General features: G+C 31.8%; 1 protein-coding gene across 1 annotated transcript; it reads right to left on the bottom strand.

Annotated features, from left to right (window-relative positions):
- Window positions 1–12,878: 12,878 nt before the first annotated feature.
- Window positions 12,879–16,930, bottom strand: LOC149528805 (alpha pinene synthase, chloroplastic-like). The gene is made up of 10 exons (XM_089810421.1): window positions 16,624–16,930; window positions 16,219–16,409; window positions 16,010–16,125; window positions 15,226–15,431; window positions 15,047–15,144; window positions 14,786–14,875; window positions 14,450–14,665; window positions 13,999–14,137; window positions 13,448–13,696; window positions 12,879–13,324 (listed from the first exon to the last, which is right to left on the bottom strand). Exons 1-10 carry the CDS (start codon window positions 16,867–16,869, stop codon window positions 13,028–13,030), a joined length of 1,848 nt encoding a protein of 615 aa, XP_089666547.1. The 5' UTR covers window positions 16,870–16,930; the 3' UTR covers window positions 12,879–13,027.
- Between the last annotated feature and the right edge of the window lie 4,037 nt (window positions 16,931–20,967).

Here is a 20,967-nt window from a genome sequence, read left to right as displayed (position 1 = left end):
TGTCACAAATTGTTCTATAGTAGTTGATTTCTATGCCAATCAGCTAAGGTTTGAACCCTTTTTAGAGACTCTAAATCCTTCAAAATTGAGTTCAATGTTTTAATACCCTACTACCAATATTGACAAAATATTAATATCATTAAAAATGGACTTGATCTTGCAATGAAACTTTACTGGAAAGAAAACATGTCTAAAGTGAACCTCATGGAAGAAATAAGAAAATTTTGAGGTTAACAAAAAACTTTCTAAAAATAGTAGACTTCTAAAAATAGTAACTCTTCACTTAGAAGGCCCTTATTCAAAAACATAAACCAAAATTATTTTTGGGTGATGCAAGATTGCCCTTACACCTAAGATGCTCCTGTATCAGATACTCAAGGTAATTTTAGAAGAGACACTCTATCCAACAAAGATTTGACTCCTTTTAGGAGCCTCTAAAGTCTTTGAAATTGAGTTCAAAGTTTTTATACCCTACTGCCAATACCAAACAAATTCAATCTCTTTAGAAAAAGACTTGATCTTGCAATAAAACTTTACTAGTATGGTGATATATCTAAAATGAGCCTCCAAGAAAGAAATCAAAACATTTTGAGCTCAAAGACCAACTTACTAAAAGTTAAGATAGTCGTTATTGCAAAAAACAAAGATAATTATTTTTGAAAAACACAAACCAAATATATGTTTGGAAGATGCAAGATTTCCTTTACACCCTGGATGCTCCTAAATCAAACACTCAAGGTAATTTGAGAAGTTACCCTGTCACATCTTAGGTATTCAAAGGAAAACCAAGATAGTTAGCCCCCTCCATTGTTAGCCATAATGAATCTTCAATAGATCTTCATTTCTATTTGACTAGATATTCTTCATATGTCATATTTCTTGTGCTTCTACTAATATGGTTGTCCAAAATATCTTCGTTCTCCTCTGTCTTTGATGTAGTTTCTTGAATACTCCAACTTAATTTCTTGACTTTATCTTTAACACCTCCTCCGTGATACTCTTTTAGATATTTAATATTGGTGAAATATTTAGTTCATTAGGAAATTCTACTTCATAAGAATTCCCTAAACAATGTTTCTTCATGATGCAGGAGCATCCTGGGTTGCATTGCTATCTTCTATGTTTTCCTTATTCTTAGTTGTTGCCAAGTTGCAATTCCTTGTATTGCTGAGTTTCTTAGTATTTGTTGAGTTTGTAGTTGCTGCCAAGTTATCCTTTGCTTGTTGAGCATTGCCGAGTTCCTTTGGTTGTCAAGCATTGTTGAGTTCCTTTGGTTGTTGAGTGCTTTCGACTTTCCTTTGGTTGCTGAGTATTGTTGAGTTTATCGAGTTGCAACATTTGTTGGATTCTTCATTTGTCAATTTTTTTGTATGTGGTTTCCTATTGAAGATGACCTTTGCATTTAATTTAGTGATAGGTATTTGTTGAGAGCTGACGTGTGGCTTATTCTTGCATTTAATATGAGAGTTTATTTTGGTTGTAATTGCAACATGCCAACTTGCAATCATGCTTGTATTTAAAGAGTTCTTTGGTAGAGTCTTAGGTATGGATTGGAGGAATAATAATTTTTTTTGTAATTTGCTATTTTTTTCCACCGTGTTTACTCTCATAGGTGGTTTGAATAGATGGGTTTTCCTTTGGAACCTGTTATCTCATACCTTCCTATGTCACTTTGGTATCTTGCATGGTCCAAAATTCTTCATCTTCAACTTATTATATGGTCCCATTGGAAATCCATCCTTCCTCAAATGTGTTAGGGTGAGATAAAATAATAATAATAATTACATCAAAACATAACCAATATCACAAATGAATAAACCCACAAGAAAACATAAGACACAAATATTTGACATGGTTCATGAAATCATTGGCCTGTGCCCATCAAAAAGAAAGTCCAATATTATTGTCCAATAACTTTAAACTATTAAAATCTTCAATCTCTGCTTACAACTTGATACCACAATAAGAAGATGTATATTTAAATTAGGAAAAACCCTAAGCTAATATCACATGATTTGTATTAACTTAAAAAAAATTAAACCCGAAGTATACTTAATGAGTCAATCTTGGGAAAGGGTTTATGAGTCAATTCAAAAATGCACAACAAGTTAACCAAAAAAAATGGCTTATGAAAAGTTTACAGTGCTTAAAATAGCTCCAATAGCTTTTCCACTATCATCTCTATTTACTTGAAACACCTTATTAACATCTGGAAGTGCTAAAACAAGTTGTTATGTAACTTTCTATTTCAACATATCAAAAATTTTGTCTACTCATGTAGCCTACTTAAACTCTTTCAGATCCCCTCTCATTATGTTAGTCAAGGGGTCTACATACACTTATAAAACTTGTGATAATTGTTTTCTGTAAAATCTAGCCAAACCATGAAAATATCTTACCTCACTAGTGCTCCTCTGGATAGGTCATTCAAGGATAGTCATTTGCTTCTGTAGGTCCATTTTTAGACATTTTGTTCATACTGAAAATTTTAGATATAGTAACTCCTTCACAAAGTTGTACTTCTTCAGATTAATCAATAGTTTCTTTTCCCTTAACTTCTGAAAAAACCTTTGAATGTGCATTATATTATCTTCTAACATCTTACTAAAAATAAAATTATCATCTAGATAAACAATGATAAACTTACCTAGAAACTCTTTCAATGTCTCATTAATCTTGGTGTATTGGTTGGCCCAAAAGGAATGACTAACCACTCATACAATCCCTCCTTTGCCTTGAAGGTTATATTACATTCATCTCCTTCTTGGATCTACAATTTGTGATATCCACTATTCAAATCTACCTTGTTGAAATATACATATCCACTCAAACTGTCCAAATATCATCCATCCTTGGTAAGGGAACTCTTTACTTGATAGTGATCCTATTGATAGCTCAAGAATCTATACAAATCCTCCATTCTCCATTTTTCTTGGTGCTACACCTATTGATACAGCACACGGACTCAAACTCCTCTCAAATAAGCACTTTCTATAATATCTCTTGCATTTGTTACTTAAACTCTTCACGTTTACTAGTGACATTCTATGTGTTGACTTATTTTGAAATTGTCCCTTGGAATCAAGCCCATTTGATAACTTATCTTTTCCATATGTGGTCATCCATTAGAAGCATTATTGAATACAATATTCTAAAACTCATCTAACAAATCTATAGGTAAATCTTCCACTTCCTCTTTACCATCTTTTAAAATTAAAGAAAAAACACAGATGTTCATGGCTCCCACATTCTAGGAACTTCCTTTCATCAACTAAACATATTTTTCCATTACTACATAGGTTTTCTTCTTCTTCCTTCTATAGTTTTAGCTTGTGTCAAACTCTTCCCTTGTCAAAGAATAGGTGTTTGCATACCTATCATGTATTTCATGACAATCAAACTATCAAGGCATTTCCCACAAAAAAAAACAAACATCCATATCATAATATTGTAGAAAACCTCATCATGATAGTTTCTAATATTAAACTTTAGTAAACATTGTTCATTAACCCAGGCCTTATGATCTATTTGTAGCTAAACAATCTAGTAGGGATTCAGATGCTTCTTTTTGTATAAATTCAATTACTTAACCATTTCCTCATAAATAATATTATGTGTGCTACCTTATCAATCATGAAATTGCATACTTTACCATTACATATGCAAGTGGTGTAAAAAAAATTCTTCATTTATTTTGATTCATTCTCATCACTAAACAAGCCTCTTCTTGTAACCAAGACTTCTCCTCTTTTAGCATCTTCAGAATGTGATGATTTAGAATATTCATCTATACATGCAACTTATGCAGTTACCTCAAGTCTTTTATTGGTTCTCCTTGGTGTTGAGGACACTCATAAGCTCTATGTGACTCTTCTTCTCCACAATGGAAACAAGTCCCACAAGAACAACCTCTTCTTGGTCCTTAACCACTTTGTCTTCCTCTTTGATCCTTATTATTTTGATTCTCGAAATGGTTAAAATTATTTCCCCTCTGATTCTAAATTCTATTGGCCTTATCATTCATTTTCTAGTCTTCATTTTGGCCTCCATAAGACTGTATGTTGGATCTTCCACCATGACCTTGTCTACCTTTCTTTCTTTCAAACTTATTGCTTAAATTTTCTTCCATCCTTAAGGAAAACAAGTATGACTCTTCAATACTACTCATTCTAACTAGATTCAACTCCTCATGAATACTTGGCCTTAACACATTAAGGTAACAAGCAACTTTCTCCTTGTCAACTTCCACATGGCTTATTCTGATGAGGACTCAATATTACTCTTTTATATTCTCCTAAATAAATCTTCCTTCTTGCTTCAACCCTTCATTTTCTTTAGCAAATTAAGATCATAATTGACAAGAATGAATTGCCTCTTCAATCTATCCATCATTTGATTTCATCTATTATTTTTCTCATTTCCCCATCTATTTTTCTCCAACTTAATCTTCTATGACCAATTTTTTTCATTACACTTCAACTTTGCCTTCACAAATTTAACCATCTTGGGATCTTTGATAACTTCACACTCAAAATATAATTCCAATTCATTGATTTAGTCAATTAATTCCTCTAGATTAATATTGTTAGAAAGTTAAGTCAAGCAAGATAGCTGAGAGGGGGAGGGGGTTAATCAATTATGCAATTAAAACAACTCTCAATATCCTTATTAATTTTAGAATATGTAAAGAGTGGATGCAAAAACTATAGAAAGATCACCATACCTAGGGAAGAGGCAATATCCAACATTGCCTAATTGTTTTCTTTCATCTTTTTCAAATCTTTAGCAGTTAGGGCTCCAGCAAGATCAACATGCTCAATAGCGATGGTAGATTGTGTATGATCTCAAAGACCTCCTAGGTGTAGCTTCATCAAACGTTTCCATGCAAAAAAGTTATCTCCATTAAGCTTGAGTAACTCTCATTTTGATATCTTGATCTTTTGCTTCTAGTACCTTAAAACTAGTCCTCTTAAGCAGATGGCTCTAATACCAATTGTTGGAATTATTTAGAATAATTGAGAGGGGAGGGGTGCGGGGGGTGGATTAGTTATCCAAGGTCTAGATGTATAAACAAAACTTTTCATACCTTTTTGAACCCATATCCATATAATATATTCATCATGCATGCATCCATTAGATCCTTCATTCACTTAAACTTGTAGGTTACTATCAAATCAACTTTGCAAAAATTTAAGCATGAAACATAATAGATTCAATAACACATTTGACACAATTATTTTATGTGGAAACCCAATTTGAGAAAACTACTAGTAACATGCTAGTCATTCTCACTCTTCTGAAGTGATGCCCTATGAAAGGCCAACCATATTAAAGGTTACAATACACACTGTTAAATGTGACCTGGTTAGAGGATTTCAATCACCCTATTAGAAGTGAGCCTTCTTAGAGGACTTTAGATCATTCACTTAGAATATCACCCGGTTAAAGGATTCACAAATGATTGTTAGTTCAACCTTAATCCAAAGGATTTATCCTAGAATAGTACAATGATTAGAAAGTACCTATAAAGCTTGATCTAGTAACAAATTACAACTCACTTGTAGATTATAGATCTTTGTTTCAGTCTTCCATTCTGCTTGGATTTCACACACTTTAGCTCTGATAGCTTGTTCACCCTTCAAGCATCCATACCCTTAAGTCTCTCTACTATGCATTTCTTTCCAATAGCAGTCTCTTATGCTTGCTCTTTGATTAAGCAATACCCTAAACTCCTTGTCTTCCTTAGGCTCTCACACATGACAACCTTTGCTTCTAACTAGCCATCTCTACAAATAGAAAATTAAGATCTTTTTTCATTCAACCTCTATTATCAATTTTAAGGTTAGCTAGGATTAGGTAGCATTCAATGGATCTACCCATCTTCTCATTTTATTCCCTTCTAGAAACTTCTCCTTCAATCCTCTTTGAATTCGCCTCAAAATGGTTTACCATGAATTCTGGGCCACCAACTCATCATTTTTATCTTCGACATGCTTCAAAAAATTCAAGAAAATAAAATAGTCGACTCAGATTTGTCAAATCTATGATTTAACATGAATACTAGCACTTGACATCAATATGATGTCACTCGGCCTCCACACTATTCTTCTACTCATCATCAACTAGATCACTCGACAAAAGCTAAATTTTACTAGTGTTTGACAACAACTAAACTTTACTCAGCTTACATTGTATCACTCGACATACGCTGAAATTGTGACTTTACTCAACTCCAACTAATTTTTTGATTGGCTTGAATAAACTTTTCTCGACACCTACTGTCCACTCGATCAAGCTTGGCAGACTCAATTCTTCTTACTTGTTCTTCTAGAATTTTTCAGTGTATCCAACCTTTGCAACATTAAGTAGATAATAAATGCACTATATCATCCTCTTAACTTGTCTTTGTACTCCTTTTTACATACCATAACTCAACCTTTTCTCTAGGTTCTTTTGTTATCCCATTTGATCAAATCCTCTTCATCAATCAAACAAATGATAGTACTCAAAATCAACTAAGTAGTTGTTTTACCGATAAGCATTAGGTTTGACATTAGTGATAAAATAATGATTGGAACACATTGTCATACTTGTATCAATCTATTTTCAACACATAATAACACTAGATTTGTTATATAGGGAAATCCTTGATCAGAGGGAAAACCCCAGTGGGGATGGTACCCAGAAAATGATATACTAATTATATATAAGTTCCTTGTTAGAGGATGAACCCTATTATGAGTCAATGAAATACATTTAGTGCAAATAAGTTCCTGTTAGGATAATTTGAATGCTTGTTAGGAGATTCCAACATAAAAGATGAATATACCAATAGAGTAAATCACGTTGGCATGTTTTCTAATGAGAGAGAAGTCTAGTACATTCTAGATTAAACTTGTGTGGATGCATAGAAGATGATTATACCAGCTTGAGTTTGAAGGAATGCTTGTTATTGGAAGTGTTATGGATTCAATAGGCTATATTAGCACTAGCTATTTTATGGTTTTCAATTTTTTTAATTTATTTATTAGGGCAAGGTCTATTTTCCCTAGATTCTGTGAAGAGTTATTACAATATGTGGGAGCTTCATTTCTTGAAAGATATTTTTAATCAAAATTTATAAGAAACATCACATTTTAATACAAATAGAAATAAAAATTTGGGAAATACCTAGTTAACAAGAGCCCCTGTATTCATTTGCAAGGTATCAAAAGTCTTTAGGAAACATTTTCAAGCTACCAGTTGCAACTAGGAGTCTAGAGTAAAGGAAAATGTAAGGCATGGGTTGTCAAAAATAGGAAATACTAAGAGTATGGGTGAATCTATATTTTGCAAACTTTTGCCCAATTATGGATATCATTAACAAACTCATTACTTGCATATAAAAGTAAACTGATTATGTTGAATAGTAAACACAACCATAAAATAATGCAACACATAACACCATATTTAGTTAACTAGGGAAATCCATGCCAATGTTAAACCCCAATGGAGATGGTGCCCACAAAATGATCCATTAATGAAAAGTATCTTGTGAAAGATATTGACCTTGTTAGGAGTCTATTACATCTTTATAGTGTCTTGGTCCTTATTAGAGGACTAGGCCTTGTTAGAAGCCTCAATCCTATAAGGAGTTGATACTAAAATTACACAAAGTATGCAAGTTGAGCCCACTACCCAAACATGTAATAATAATGTTCTTCAATACAAGAGACAAATAATAAAACCTCTTTTCACTATTGATATCTTCAATATCTAATTTTTCCTTTCACTGCTCTTCACAAAAAAATGACCACAAATTTCTACTATTCAGATATTACATCAAAATTTGTATCTTAAACATATCATTATTATCAGTCACAATTACTTTAAACTTTGCATTCAAAATCTCTTCCTTTATACCTGATTTCTTTAACTTTTCAAGCTTCATTACTACACACACTTGCCAAATTACAAAATTAACTCTTTCTCTTTTAGGGTCAACATCTAGAATGTCATCCCTAATTATTTCAGTATTATTTAGATAAAAATAATAATTCATAAACCCAAAATAATGATTTTCGTAAGTTTTCCATATTTTGTCTATTCGATGTTATTACTGGGAAAATTAGTGTAACTCTATCTGTACTAATTGTACTATCTTGTGCCCGTGCATACATCATCCCAAAATATTTTTAATCTCTCTAGGTATGTGCACACATGACATAAATGCTTCTCCAAACTGTACTCACCAAAATAGTGCGTGTGCTGACAAATAAACTCTGTTGTACTTAGACAATTTTCTAATCCTTTATCTCAAAACTTTATCTCCAAGATCTTATCATTTCATCTTGACTGTATGTTTCCATAAATGAAAACATAATACTATGAAACCTAGCCAAATAGTCAACAAATATCCCCCTTTGGCATCAATGGGAACATATGGGGAAATTGGCTAAGTCCCATAAACTTCAAATTTTCAAAAACTTGTGGCCTTACAAAAATATTCAAACCTATGGATCATATTTATTTAAATCATATTTATTCAAACCTATGGATCAACAATGAAAATCTTAAGTGACAATTCTCTCTCTTTTCATCTCAATTAGACTTATATGATCATATATCTTCGCAATTCTAGTCTCCAAGTCTTCAATCTTCATGTAAAGTTGTTTTAGCTCATTAGAAAAGTCATGTAGTTCTTTTTGGTTCTTATTTAGTTCCTCATTCACATCTCTTATGAACTTGTATGACAAACTACATTGTCCATACAATGTTCTTCCTTCCATTGCACATCTCCTTAACTCTTTTATACAAGAGTGAAGTCCTACCAAGTCATTTCTTTTGATTTTGCATGTAAATAACTTTATCTCCAAGATCTACTCACTCAAAATTGACTATATGTTTCCATAAATGAGAGCACCATACTATGTAACCTAGCCAAATCACCAACATGGGCACCATAAATATTGAAGGGCCTATGTTTTACTTTGAAATAGTTTGTCAATTACTTTAGAAGCCATCATTTCAAACTGGTAATGCTATGTAAAGGAGGGTTTTGAACATAAAAAGGTTCTACATTATTGAATGATACTCACTCTAGTGATGGTTTTTTTTATGGAACTACTTCATAAAATCTTTCTTCTAAGATAGTTTGTTCTGAGTTTTTCATCAGTTGGATTTTACTGCAATGATTATGATCAAGATAGAAACCTCAAATATCGAATGCTTCTTCCATCCTATTCACAAAAACACAATAAAAAAACATGAATTTATTTGAAGTGTTGTGAGTGGTCACTATTCACACTATGAAGAACAATTATTTATTTTAATATGATTGCAGCAAGAATGTACATGCCACACATGCCAACTGATGATGTGAATATTGCTCAAATGGCAGAGCCAAGTAAGTATTAAAAAATCTATTGTTCATGGAATAATAGTCTTTGCATACATATTGGAGTGTTTTAGTTTGATTGGGGTGTTGAACAAGCCCAAAGAATAGTTGAATCATATGGATGTAGGTAGAGTTGTTTGGATTCCTCATATGGGGTGCATGGAGAACATATAAGCTAGAGTGGAGTTCAATCCTTGAGGTTTTGGAGGCTCCATTATTATCTTCTCTTCCCAATCTACTCACTAAGAATACAAAAATGATTGGATAGTTTTGTCTGTCTCCACTCCATAAATTGTAGAAATCATTGTGAAGTATTCATGTGCCCTCTAGCCACTACAATATCTCATCTGTGGATTGTGGAGAGTCAAATATCAAAGAATTTCACATGAAGCACTTGAAGAAACAAAATAAAGTATTTTCTAGAGTTCTTTTCCAATCAACTCACATACATACAACAAAAAGAAAATGGTGCGATTGAAGTGCCCACATTGGCACATTTCAAAATGGGCATTACTTTTGAAAGGGCATGCTACATTTCCATGCAAATGAGTATGGAAAGGGACAACATTCCTCGGTGGAGGGATATTTACATCTTTGCCAGCGATTAGAACTATATGCATAGTCAAAAGGGAAACATGATATACACACAAATGAGAGAGGAATTTTAAATTGTCAAATGATATATCATGCCTTGTGATTATGTCAGAAGTACATAGGGTAGGAACCAAATGCAAATAAGATTCCACAACAGGTGGTTTGAATTTCATGAGGCTAAGATTAAATTTGCATTGGAAATATGCATTGAAAAAAGGCACAACATCATGTTGACACCCTATAGGAAATTGTAAGTATGATGACCAAGAGGAGCATTTTCCTCATTGTAGGTGAATGTAGAACAATTAAATGAGGGTTAAAAAAATATCCCACATTTAGTAGGATTTTTATTCCTTTAATGTTTTTATATACTAATGTAATATTACCTTGTGTCTCAAAGGGAAGTTCCTTTTTGATATGCAAGAGTGTAGTTCAGGTTGGGCCTATAGAAACTAAAGGTGGAAATTTGGTTTATTTTGAATTAATTGGCCGCTGACATGGACTGATGCAATGACTCTAATAGTGAACAAAAATTCACTATTTGAAATGCAAATTGAGATGTGTATTGGAGAAACTAGACACGTAGACCAATATCATGTTATCACAAGATTGGTTGTCAAACATCTAAAAAAATTGACTCGGCTAGGTGGAGGAAGGGTCCCATAGTGATGACAAGTTAATGGTGCTAAATGGCCCAATGACATGTTTTTGGGAGATCATAGTAGAAGAACACAAAAACATCAAATGTTGCCACAGGTTATGGCACGCCTAGTAGGAGTCAAGGTTCGAGGAGGTGAGGCGACACATAGTTGTAGACAAGGTAGCCAAACTAGAAAATGATAGAGTGACACATGGTAAACAATCCCAAAGATAATGACGTAGGTGATGGAGTTAATTTTTGAGTTTACAATTGATACTCAGACTCTTAATGGCAATTGGACACTTTAACTTTCATTTTTTTTCTTATGGTAAGTCAAGATAAACTATATGACTTTTGACTACTCGAATTTTATTAACAAATATATAAATGAACATTTAGACACTTGGCTATATATTTCCTTTTCAATGCTATGTTTGATGGAGGTGTATAATAGTGTATGTATGTCCTAATCTCCTTGCCTAACTATTTTAGCATCTTCATTGATTATTTGGTATTTTATTTATTATTTAGCTTAGGGTTTTTAATTGGGGGATGATTAAGACTTCATATAAGATAGCATTTGAGGTATGGTACCCTTAGAAATCAGGGTGGATATACTTACTACAGATCATAACTTCACCAAATATCATGCTCTTTTAATATTGCATTATGTATATTATGCTTTGAAAATTAGCATTCTATAAGTTATGCTTTTTATCTAAATATTGTTTGGTATCCGCTCTCAAAGCTTAATAGTGGAGACCTATAAAATCTATGTAATTATACATTGAAGAGGATAAGTATGGTATGGTAGCTTTTCAATTATGAGTTGTCATTATATTTGAATTTATTGGTTTGATAGAAGATTTTGGTATCTTGGATGGATTTTTTAACATTTTTGCCAGAACTTAGTTTTTTAAATACTAGTGCCAAGGGCCCAACTTCTTTTAGATCTACTGTTTTCTTGAAATATGTTCTTAGAAATTATATTTTTGTTGTGGTATATTAGATAAAAGTGGCTTGGTTTGGTTTTAACAGATAACTCTCACTTTTTATGATCACTTGGCTTAACTTGAAAGAAGAATATCGATATTGCTTCTTAGGACCATTTTGTATACTTATGTTGTTGTCTATATGAGTATGGATGCTTATCCTAATTAATACTCTATTCATTATCTGAAGTTATTCCCTTCCAGTTATTACTTTTACAATTAATAAAATAAAGGTGTATAGTAAATGATTTGATTGTTTTCTTATTGGATTCCTTAGTATGTACGTTCAGCTATCATCAAGTATGAACATTTATCACTTTTTTTCATCTTCTCCGTACCCTTTCTCATTTTATCCATGATAATATCTTACGTTGAGATAATCATACCCATTCATGATGATTTCAAGACAAGAGAACTTAAGGCTAGAAGGTTTAAGGGAAAGGGGAAGGTTGTAGATGGATTTCTCTAGCCTAACTCCACTCCCACAACTAGGTTATTGTGTGTTGATATGATTCTTATGATCATAGTGGTTTTGATAAACTTCATAGAAATAAATAATACCTCTATTAAAAACTAATATGTTGGTTTTAGTTGGTTGTGGAAGTTGTTCTATTTTGTAGGTTGATTATGGTAACATGAAGGGATGCATTTATTAACACACGAGAAATGAATCATTCACAAACACCAAGATTAGTGTCATTAGATCCCTTATATGATATAATTTTAAATTTTCAAGGAATACCTTGTAAGGAGTTCAAAATTACAAGTCTCAATCTGTATGTATTTTTAAGCCATAAATGCACATATATGAGTATTGGTCCAAGGATAATACTTTAGTTATGAGCATAATATCAAGAATAAATAAGTATTGGGCTACAGTAGGAGTTTTCTTCCCCCATTCTTTTCCCCCCAATACTCACACTTGTATGGAGTGTAAAATAATAATTTATTAAATTAATAAAACAATTATGGAACTAGGACCAATTATAGATCAAGTGTAAGTGTGAGTGTGTGTGTACAATCAAATAAAATCTTCTATAAATATCTACTTTCATTAATTTGGAAATAGACTATTGATAAAATAGAGTATTATGACTCTTTGAAAATGTGAACTACTTTATGTGATTTATACTCATATAAGAAAATATTTTAGGAAACTATAAAATAGATTAAATTTTGTTCAATAATAGAAAAGAACATTTATCAAAATAAAATGAGGCATGGGATGATACTAATAAGGGAAAAAAAACTTATGAAAATCACATGGCTATTAGTATTTTGACAGAATAATCATTATTTATAACCACACAAGTGTGTAAATCCATTCACATAGATAATTAATAAACCATAGTCATTATGATAGATTCTATGTATCAAAAGGAGACTATGCTCTTGATAACAAGTAGATATAACTTAATAAAATAGTCACATAGGAACTGGTTCAATCATGGTTTTACTGATAATATTCTTTGTCTCAATGCCTGAGACGCTAAATCCATCTCTTTCCTTGTAGAGAAGCTGGAGGCCTTTTGATAGACCATATGCATGATCTTTGCTGAGTAGTGGAACGTTATCAGATTTTAAATATTCCCAATTTAATTCTTTGAGATTTTCTTCAATTAAATAATTGAGATACTCTAATGCATCTTCCTCTGTAGATCCAGGATGATCTTTCATATAACATGTTATACATGATACTTCTTCTCCACGATCTGCCTCGGCCTTCAAAAATGAATATAAATTTGTAAGTTTTTATATACAATTTCCTTTTAATCTAACCAATCAATCTTATGCATGAATAAACTTGATATTTTAAAAGTTAGATTTTCTAAATTTATAACATACCTTGAAAGTCTTTGTGTCACCTCTTAATCTGAGGGTTATGCCTAAGAGATCATTAAACCTTGATGGATAATCAATTTCTTTAATAACATCCTCAGAAATGGGAGCATCTAGTGAGAGTACAGGTTGTAAGGTCACAACACGAGCCCCAGAGCTTACTTTTCCATTCTCTAAATATTCCTCAAAGGATGGCATAGAACCCATAGCAAGCCACTTTGCTTCTTGAAGGTAAGCATCTATGTAAACTTCCCACTGTATTTGCAGAACATTCCAAATTAGTATAAATAATTTTGAGTAATTAAACTATAAAATAGATATAAAATAAGACTCAAAATAAATATTAAATCAAATTCTATAGAATTTTAAAAATAAATTTTCACTTATCTCACATTTTATGATTCTTTTAAATGAAATATAATAGTCTTTAAGTTGCATTAAGACTAAATAAATTAGTGAAATGAATATATTAATTTAACTAAATTTGTTTCCTATGGATTGCATACTAATAGAATATCAAATATATATATTAAAATTAAATATTGGCAAAATCTTACAGCTTTTCGCGCATAGTCAAGTGTGTCTCTTCCTTGAGTTTTTTCAGCCTCTTGAGCCATGTCCCTCAAAGCTTCATCAAATACCTTGAATGTCAACTTCATAAATTCAGGAAGTCCTTCCATGTATGCTAAATCCCACCTTTCATAAAGTAAACGATAATATATTAACGTAATATATCTATCTCTCAATTTAGAAATACATCAATATATTAGATTGTTCCAATGTATTTATTAATGTGAACAGATATGTGCACTTGAAAGTACATGAGAAATAAAGAAAACTAAGCTTGTTTATATCTACCCATTATAAATTATGATAGAGTGTCATTCATGTATCAATTATTTACATGAGCATAATGATCCCTATGGAGATAACTAGAATTTTAATAGATACATGGGTTAATTTTTTTATTTATATATCACCATTATATAAATGTAAGAAAATAAATACCTCTTTATGCCTTTTGTGAAGATTTCAAGTTCATCTATAGTTCCATAAGTGTCATAAATATCATCCAAACAAGTGACCATAGTGGCCATCTTCGCAAACCCAATTCTAAAAGTAGAATATTTTGGCTCAATACACCATGCAGCTGCCCAAAAGTAAAATTCCACATGGCGATGACGTGCAAAATCTAGTTTAGTTAGCCCAGACTCTGTCCACCATCTATAATGCACACCCATTGTTGAATCAATACAATTTTCCATCTATTTGATTATGAATTATGTCATAAATAATTTAATTTCCAAGCTAAGAGAATATCTTACATAACATTAGTTTTTTTACCTTGAGAGGATTTGAAGCTCTTGTTGTTGAATTGATTGGATCGTATTGAAGTCTATCTTGGCCAGTTCTAAAATTTTTGGGTTGAAAACACTACAATAACTCCAAATTTACAATGTGAAAATATAATAGATAGGCTCAATAAAATTAAAAAACCCAATTTTCCATTCTATAAGAAAAATAAAAGACTAAATTTGTTTTCTAAAAGTTATCTATGTATTTTAAAATAGGGAAGATGGGCATGGTAGAGGGTATTGAAATTACTTGTTTGTAGTCTTGGCATCTCCATATAGGTCAATATATGTCCTTGCTTCCAACCTAGGCACATTAGTGTGCCAACCATACTCTAGATTATATTGTATCTGTCACACAATATAAATTAGAATTGCAATTGATAAATGAATTGATAGATAACATAAAATAATATTAATAGATATAGATACCTCTTTTGAAAGATTGGTATTATTAATATTGGGTAGAGCATTTTTCAAATATGAAGTAGAAAATGCTTTGGCATCATCCATGGCTTGCTCCTTCGGAAATGCAATGAGTGAAGCTCGAAATAAGTTTAGAATGCTTCTTAGCTCCTCCTCGGTTGTTTGACTGGGCAAGCATTTTTCATCTTTATTTGTGAATTGTTGCAACATAACTGATATAATATCAAGTTAGAAACAACTTTGCTTGATACTTTTAGAAAATATAATTTATTAGATAACTATATTCCCTTAATAATCATAAAATGATTATTTTAATTTAAATGTAAATATATTCAGATTTCAATCTTTATTTTAAATACTTTTAAAATTTAAAATTGAAGCGCAATACTGATCATCTTTTCTTGGAAAATAATTCATTTGAAATAACCAAAAGTGTTTGTACTATCATATTACTCATAACGTTATACTTATTATGAGTATATTCGTGCATATCTATCACTCATCAATCATGTCGGATCTCTATATAATGAGGAGGAGCTTATTATTGAACAATTAATGTTTATAGTTGAACTACTTTCATCTCATTTTATCATATAAAATGTAAGAATTCTCTTTTATAAATTTCTTTAACCCCTGTATGTTGTATTGATCTGATCTTTTATAGATATGGCCATTATTGAACAAATAGTTCACAATAAGTTCATAATGATTGTACTATTTTCCAAACATATCGAAATGTATTTTGCAATTTAAATGAAAGTTCTTTGGATTTAGTGATGGCAGATATCACCTGAAGAGACACCATATCTATGGAGGCGAAGAATTCTAAAGCCCAAGGCTGTGGTGTTGAGATCCACAGAAGGACTCTCTCTACCACACCCAATGCCATTGGCATCATTCCAATATCTGCTATTCAAACAATTATTAGGTATTAGAATTAGATTAAAGAATACACTCTACATTGTAGCTGCAACGACTAGATGGAAGAAACATGAAAACCTGTAAACATAGTCAAGATGTTCTTTCATTTCATTTTTAAAATGACGATCAATTCCAAGGCGCTCTATATCATCAATCAATTTAAGTCGTCGGTACAGATCATCTACAGATGAACAGTTCTCACGAAGAGCATTGAACATGCCCTTTACCTCATTAATGAGCTTTCCAGAGCATTCACTGTATGAGGGAGCCTGAACAGATCAAAAACCAATAGAGACTTGTGAGACAAATTAAATAGATCAGCACGATAATAAGATAATAATGAGACAGTTTAAACATCATATACTGAGACTTGATTCTCAAACATTATACAGTTAAGTAATTTATGTTTTCAAAAGATTTTGAAAGAGATTATAGGAAATCATCGTTTCAAAAGAAACCGAAAGATATAAGAAAGAAAGTTACGTCAAAAGATATTGAAAGAGATTGTAGGAAATTATCACCCCACAAGTTGGGGTGATGATTTCCAATACGGCGTGTGATGCCTTTCTCATCAGTTATCAAGGCCATGTTGATTGGAACTTGAGCAACACTGCGGCGTGCTGGGTAAAGTCTGCTGAAAGGCCTACTCTGAATAGAAGGCACTCTACTAAGTGGTTGCTTCTGTCCAACCATTGTGGAAGCCAAGGGAGTAATGCAACTCAAAGACATTTTGCCAACTTTAACACTAATATTCTTTCTCCCTCCTCTTTGTTATGGTGAACCTTGTAATCCACTGCAATTTATAGAGCTTCCATCAAGTATTGAACGGCTGATATGAGCTTTTGCGTCATATGTTGAGTGGTGTGATGAATGACTGGCACGTTGCTTGACCAGGTCTTGTAAGGAAATGTGGTTCCACGTTTAGTTGAAATAAGAAAAGAGATATTATTCATGTTGAGAGCGCAACATATTGATATGATATGTTGGGGACAGTTTTTTAAAACAATTAAAATGAAAAAAAATCAATGGCACGATTTTTGACTTGGCAAAACGTTTCTTCTTTTCCAATATTTCGTTGTCTGAATGATTTGATAGAAACAAATCAACATATATAAAATACTTGTGCATATGGTTATCTAAGGATATTCATGGATTTCTAATAAAGCCATCATATTGGACTGACTAATTTTAAGACTATAAGGCTATGAGACATAAGGGACAAAATGGTATGAGATAAAATAAAATTTTGTATAAAATTTTTTGTGTAAGTTTAGATATTAGTTTTATGAAATTATTTTTATATTAGAACTTAAAATAAATCTTTAAAATATGAAATTTCTAGAGTTTTAAAAGTTAAATTTTAAGCTTGTCTTTTTTGATAAAATCAATATAAACTCATGTTTATAGATCTTCTTAAAAAAAATTAATAACAATTGTTGAAGTATTCTAGAAATCCGTTTCATAGAGTTGTCACTTAGTAAAGTTGTATGTGTCTCCCTACTTTAGAAATATTATTAACATATTTATTTGAAGGTCTATATTAGCAATTTTACCCATTGGTTCAGATGTCATGTTGGACATTTTATAATTATTATGGATTTTTTGTTTCCAATACATGATTTTGCATAGTTGAATATATTATTTATTAGAATTTTAAGTAAAATCTAGTTTTTCCTTGAGCTCTAACAACTACTTTCCTATCAAGAGCTTCCAAAAGAGAACAATGGCAAGTTAATGTTTTTGGAGAATATAATCCACATCAAGCTCCTAACATTGCAAAGTATGTGCAGTCTCAACAATCAAATGAATTAATTGCTAGTAGGTGAGTTTGAAATTTGAAATTTGTGGGAAAATTTTATTGGAAATCAAATAAAAAAGAGAAGAATGGTTGTATCCTTTATCAAGTCAAAGTGTGTGCAACTCTCAATTTGACTCTTAGATTTTATGATAGTAGTAGGTGTGTGTTTTATCTATTGAGCATTGATTTCTCTAGGTAGTTTGTGGTGCTTTGACAAGTTTAGGGTACTTTGTATACAACCCCAAATTACTACAAGTTTAATTTGTAATTGGCAGTTATAGTTATTAGTTTTATTTTTTGAGTTTGTAGGAGTATGTTTTATACTTGTAATAGTTTAATTTAGAGTTTTATAGAAAGAAAGAAAGAGTATTCCATATATCCAATCATTTTCTTTGTTATCTTCATTTGTTATTCCATTACGCATTCTCGATGTTTGGGAAGTTCATAGTTGTAAGTCATTATCTTTACTCGATTTTGGGGATTTTGATATCTTTACATGGTACAATAGTTATTTGGTCATTAATTCTTTTGAAATTGTGGGAGCTTGTGGTCAATGGATTTGTTGATATAACTAACCCATCTCAATTTGTTTTCCTCTTAAATAATCAAAAGAACCAATTGAAGGAGTCAAGGAGAAAAGGTGCAAAAGCATTAAACTTGACTAAAGTAGCCTTAGTAGAGGTATTTTTTCCAAAAATAACTATAGCTAACTATTCAAAGAAAGCTTTAGATATCCTCCAAACGTGATGTAAAGGGACTTATAAATTTTGCATGGTGAATATTGATGAAGGGTAATCCCCTTATCAATACAAACAAATACAAAAAAAATATAGAAATAACAAAAAGAAACAAGAAAAAGAAATCAACTTTTACTATCTCAACAAAATGGAGTTACAATATTATAAAATATGACATTCTAAGCCACATGGGCATTTCATTTGCAAGTCATAGTCACATCCCCATAAGTGTACTAGAAAACCATACAAGCCTTCCTTGTATATGCAATTTTAACTACCGAAGAAGGTTCTATACATTTTAACCAGAAACTCTGAAGTCAACCAACCTTAATATATTATTATTCATATTTGATTACATTACAACAAACCCCAACAACTTTTGAAACTCAAAATAAATTTTAAAATTCTTGTCCATTTTAGGTAGCACAACTTCTAGAGACCATAACTCATTACATGTTGCTATGATTGGCTATTATGACCCATTTTGGAAATGCCACAAATTGTTCTATAGTTCTTGATTTCTACACTAATCAGCTAAGGTTTGAACCCTTTTTAGAGACTCTAAATCCTTCAAAATTGAGTTCAATTTTTTTATACCTTGCTACCAATATTGAAAAAAAATTAATATCATTATAAATGGACTTGATCTTGCAATGAAAATTTACTAGAAAGAAAACATATCTAAAGTGAACCTCAAGGAAGAAATAAGAACATTTTGAGGTCAACAACAAACTTCCAAAAAATATTTTACTTCTAAAAATAGTGACTCTTCACTTAGAAGCCCCTTATTCAAAAACATAAACCAAAATTATTTTTGGGCAATGCAAGATCACCCTTACACCCAAGATGCTCCTACATCAGATACTCAAGGTAATTTGAGAAGAGACACTCTATCCAACAAAGATTTGACTCCTTTTAGGAGCCTCTAAAGTCTTCAAATTTGAGTTCAAAGTTTTTATACCCTACTGCCAATACCAAAAAAATTCAATCTCTTTAGGAAAAGACTTGATCTTGCAATGAAACTTTACTAGTAGGATGATATATCTAAAATGAACCTCCAAGAAAGAAATCAAAACATTTTGAGCTCAATGACTAGCTTACTAAAAGTTGTAAGCTTCCAAGAATAGTCATTATTGAAAAACACAAACCAAAAATATTTTGGAAGATGCAAGATTTCCTTTACACCTTGGATGCTCCTACATCAAACACTCAAGGTAATTTGAGAAGTTACCCTGTCACATCTTAGGTATTCAAAGGAAAACCAAGATGGTTAGCCTCCTCCCTTGTAAGCCACAATGAATCTTCAATAGTTCTTCCTTTCTATTTTAATATATATTCTTCATATGTCATATTTCTTGTGCTTCTACTAATATGGCTATCCAAAATATCTTCAATCTCCTGTGTGGTTGATGTAGTTTCTTGAATACTCTAACGTACTTTTGTGACCTAATCCTTAACACCTCCTCCATGATACTCTTTCAGATATAATATGTTCAATATTGGCAAAATATTTAGTTTACTAGGAAATTTTACTTTATAAGAATTCTCTAAACAATGTTTCTTCTTGATTCAGGAGCATCTTGGGTTGCATTGATATCTTGTATGTTTTCCTTATTCTTAGTTTTTGTTGAGGTGCAATGCCTTGCATTGCCAATTTTCTTAGTATTTTTTGAGTTCAGAGTTGCTGCCGAGTTATCCTTTGGTTGCCAAGCATTGCTGAGTTCCTTTGGTTGCCGAGTGTTGCAGGGTTCCTTTGGTTGCTGAGTGCTTCCAACTTTCCTTTGGTTACTGAGTATTGTTGAGTTCATCGAGTTGCAACATTTCTTGGATTCATCATTTGCCGAGTTGTCTGTGTGTGGTTTTCTATTGAAGATGACCTTTGTATTTAATTTGGTGACAGGTATTTGCTAAGAGCCGACATGTGGCTTATTCTAGCATTTAATATGAGGGTTTATTTTGGTTGTAATTGCAATAGGCCAACTTGTGGTCATGCTTGTATTTAAAGAGGTCTTTGGTAGAGTCTTAGGTATGGATTGGAGGAGTAATAAGATAGGAAGAACAAAAGAAAGTTGAATTACAAAGTTTTGTTTTTAAATCTAATTATAATGTGGTTGTAACCAAGAAGGCCTTATAGATGGGAATGTATATGTTTATTTGAATGAATATATGAGGGCATTTCTTCCCCTATCTCCCGATTTTGTTGTAATTTGGTATTTCTTTCCATTGTGTTTACTCTCATAGGTGGTTTGAATAGATGGGTGTGCCTTTGGCCCTGGTTATCTCATACCTCCC

Source organism: Cupressus sempervirens, chromosome 11 (assembly GCF_028749045.1).
Source record: "Cupressus sempervirens isolate cs-2001-9-10 chromosome 11, ASM2874904v1, whole genome shotgun sequence".
NCBI lineage: Eukaryota > Viridiplantae > Streptophyta > Pinopsida > Cupressales > Cupressaceae > Cupressus > Cupressus sempervirens.
Note: the sequence above shows the minus strand (reverse complement) of the source record. Positions and strands in the feature narration are given on the sequence as shown.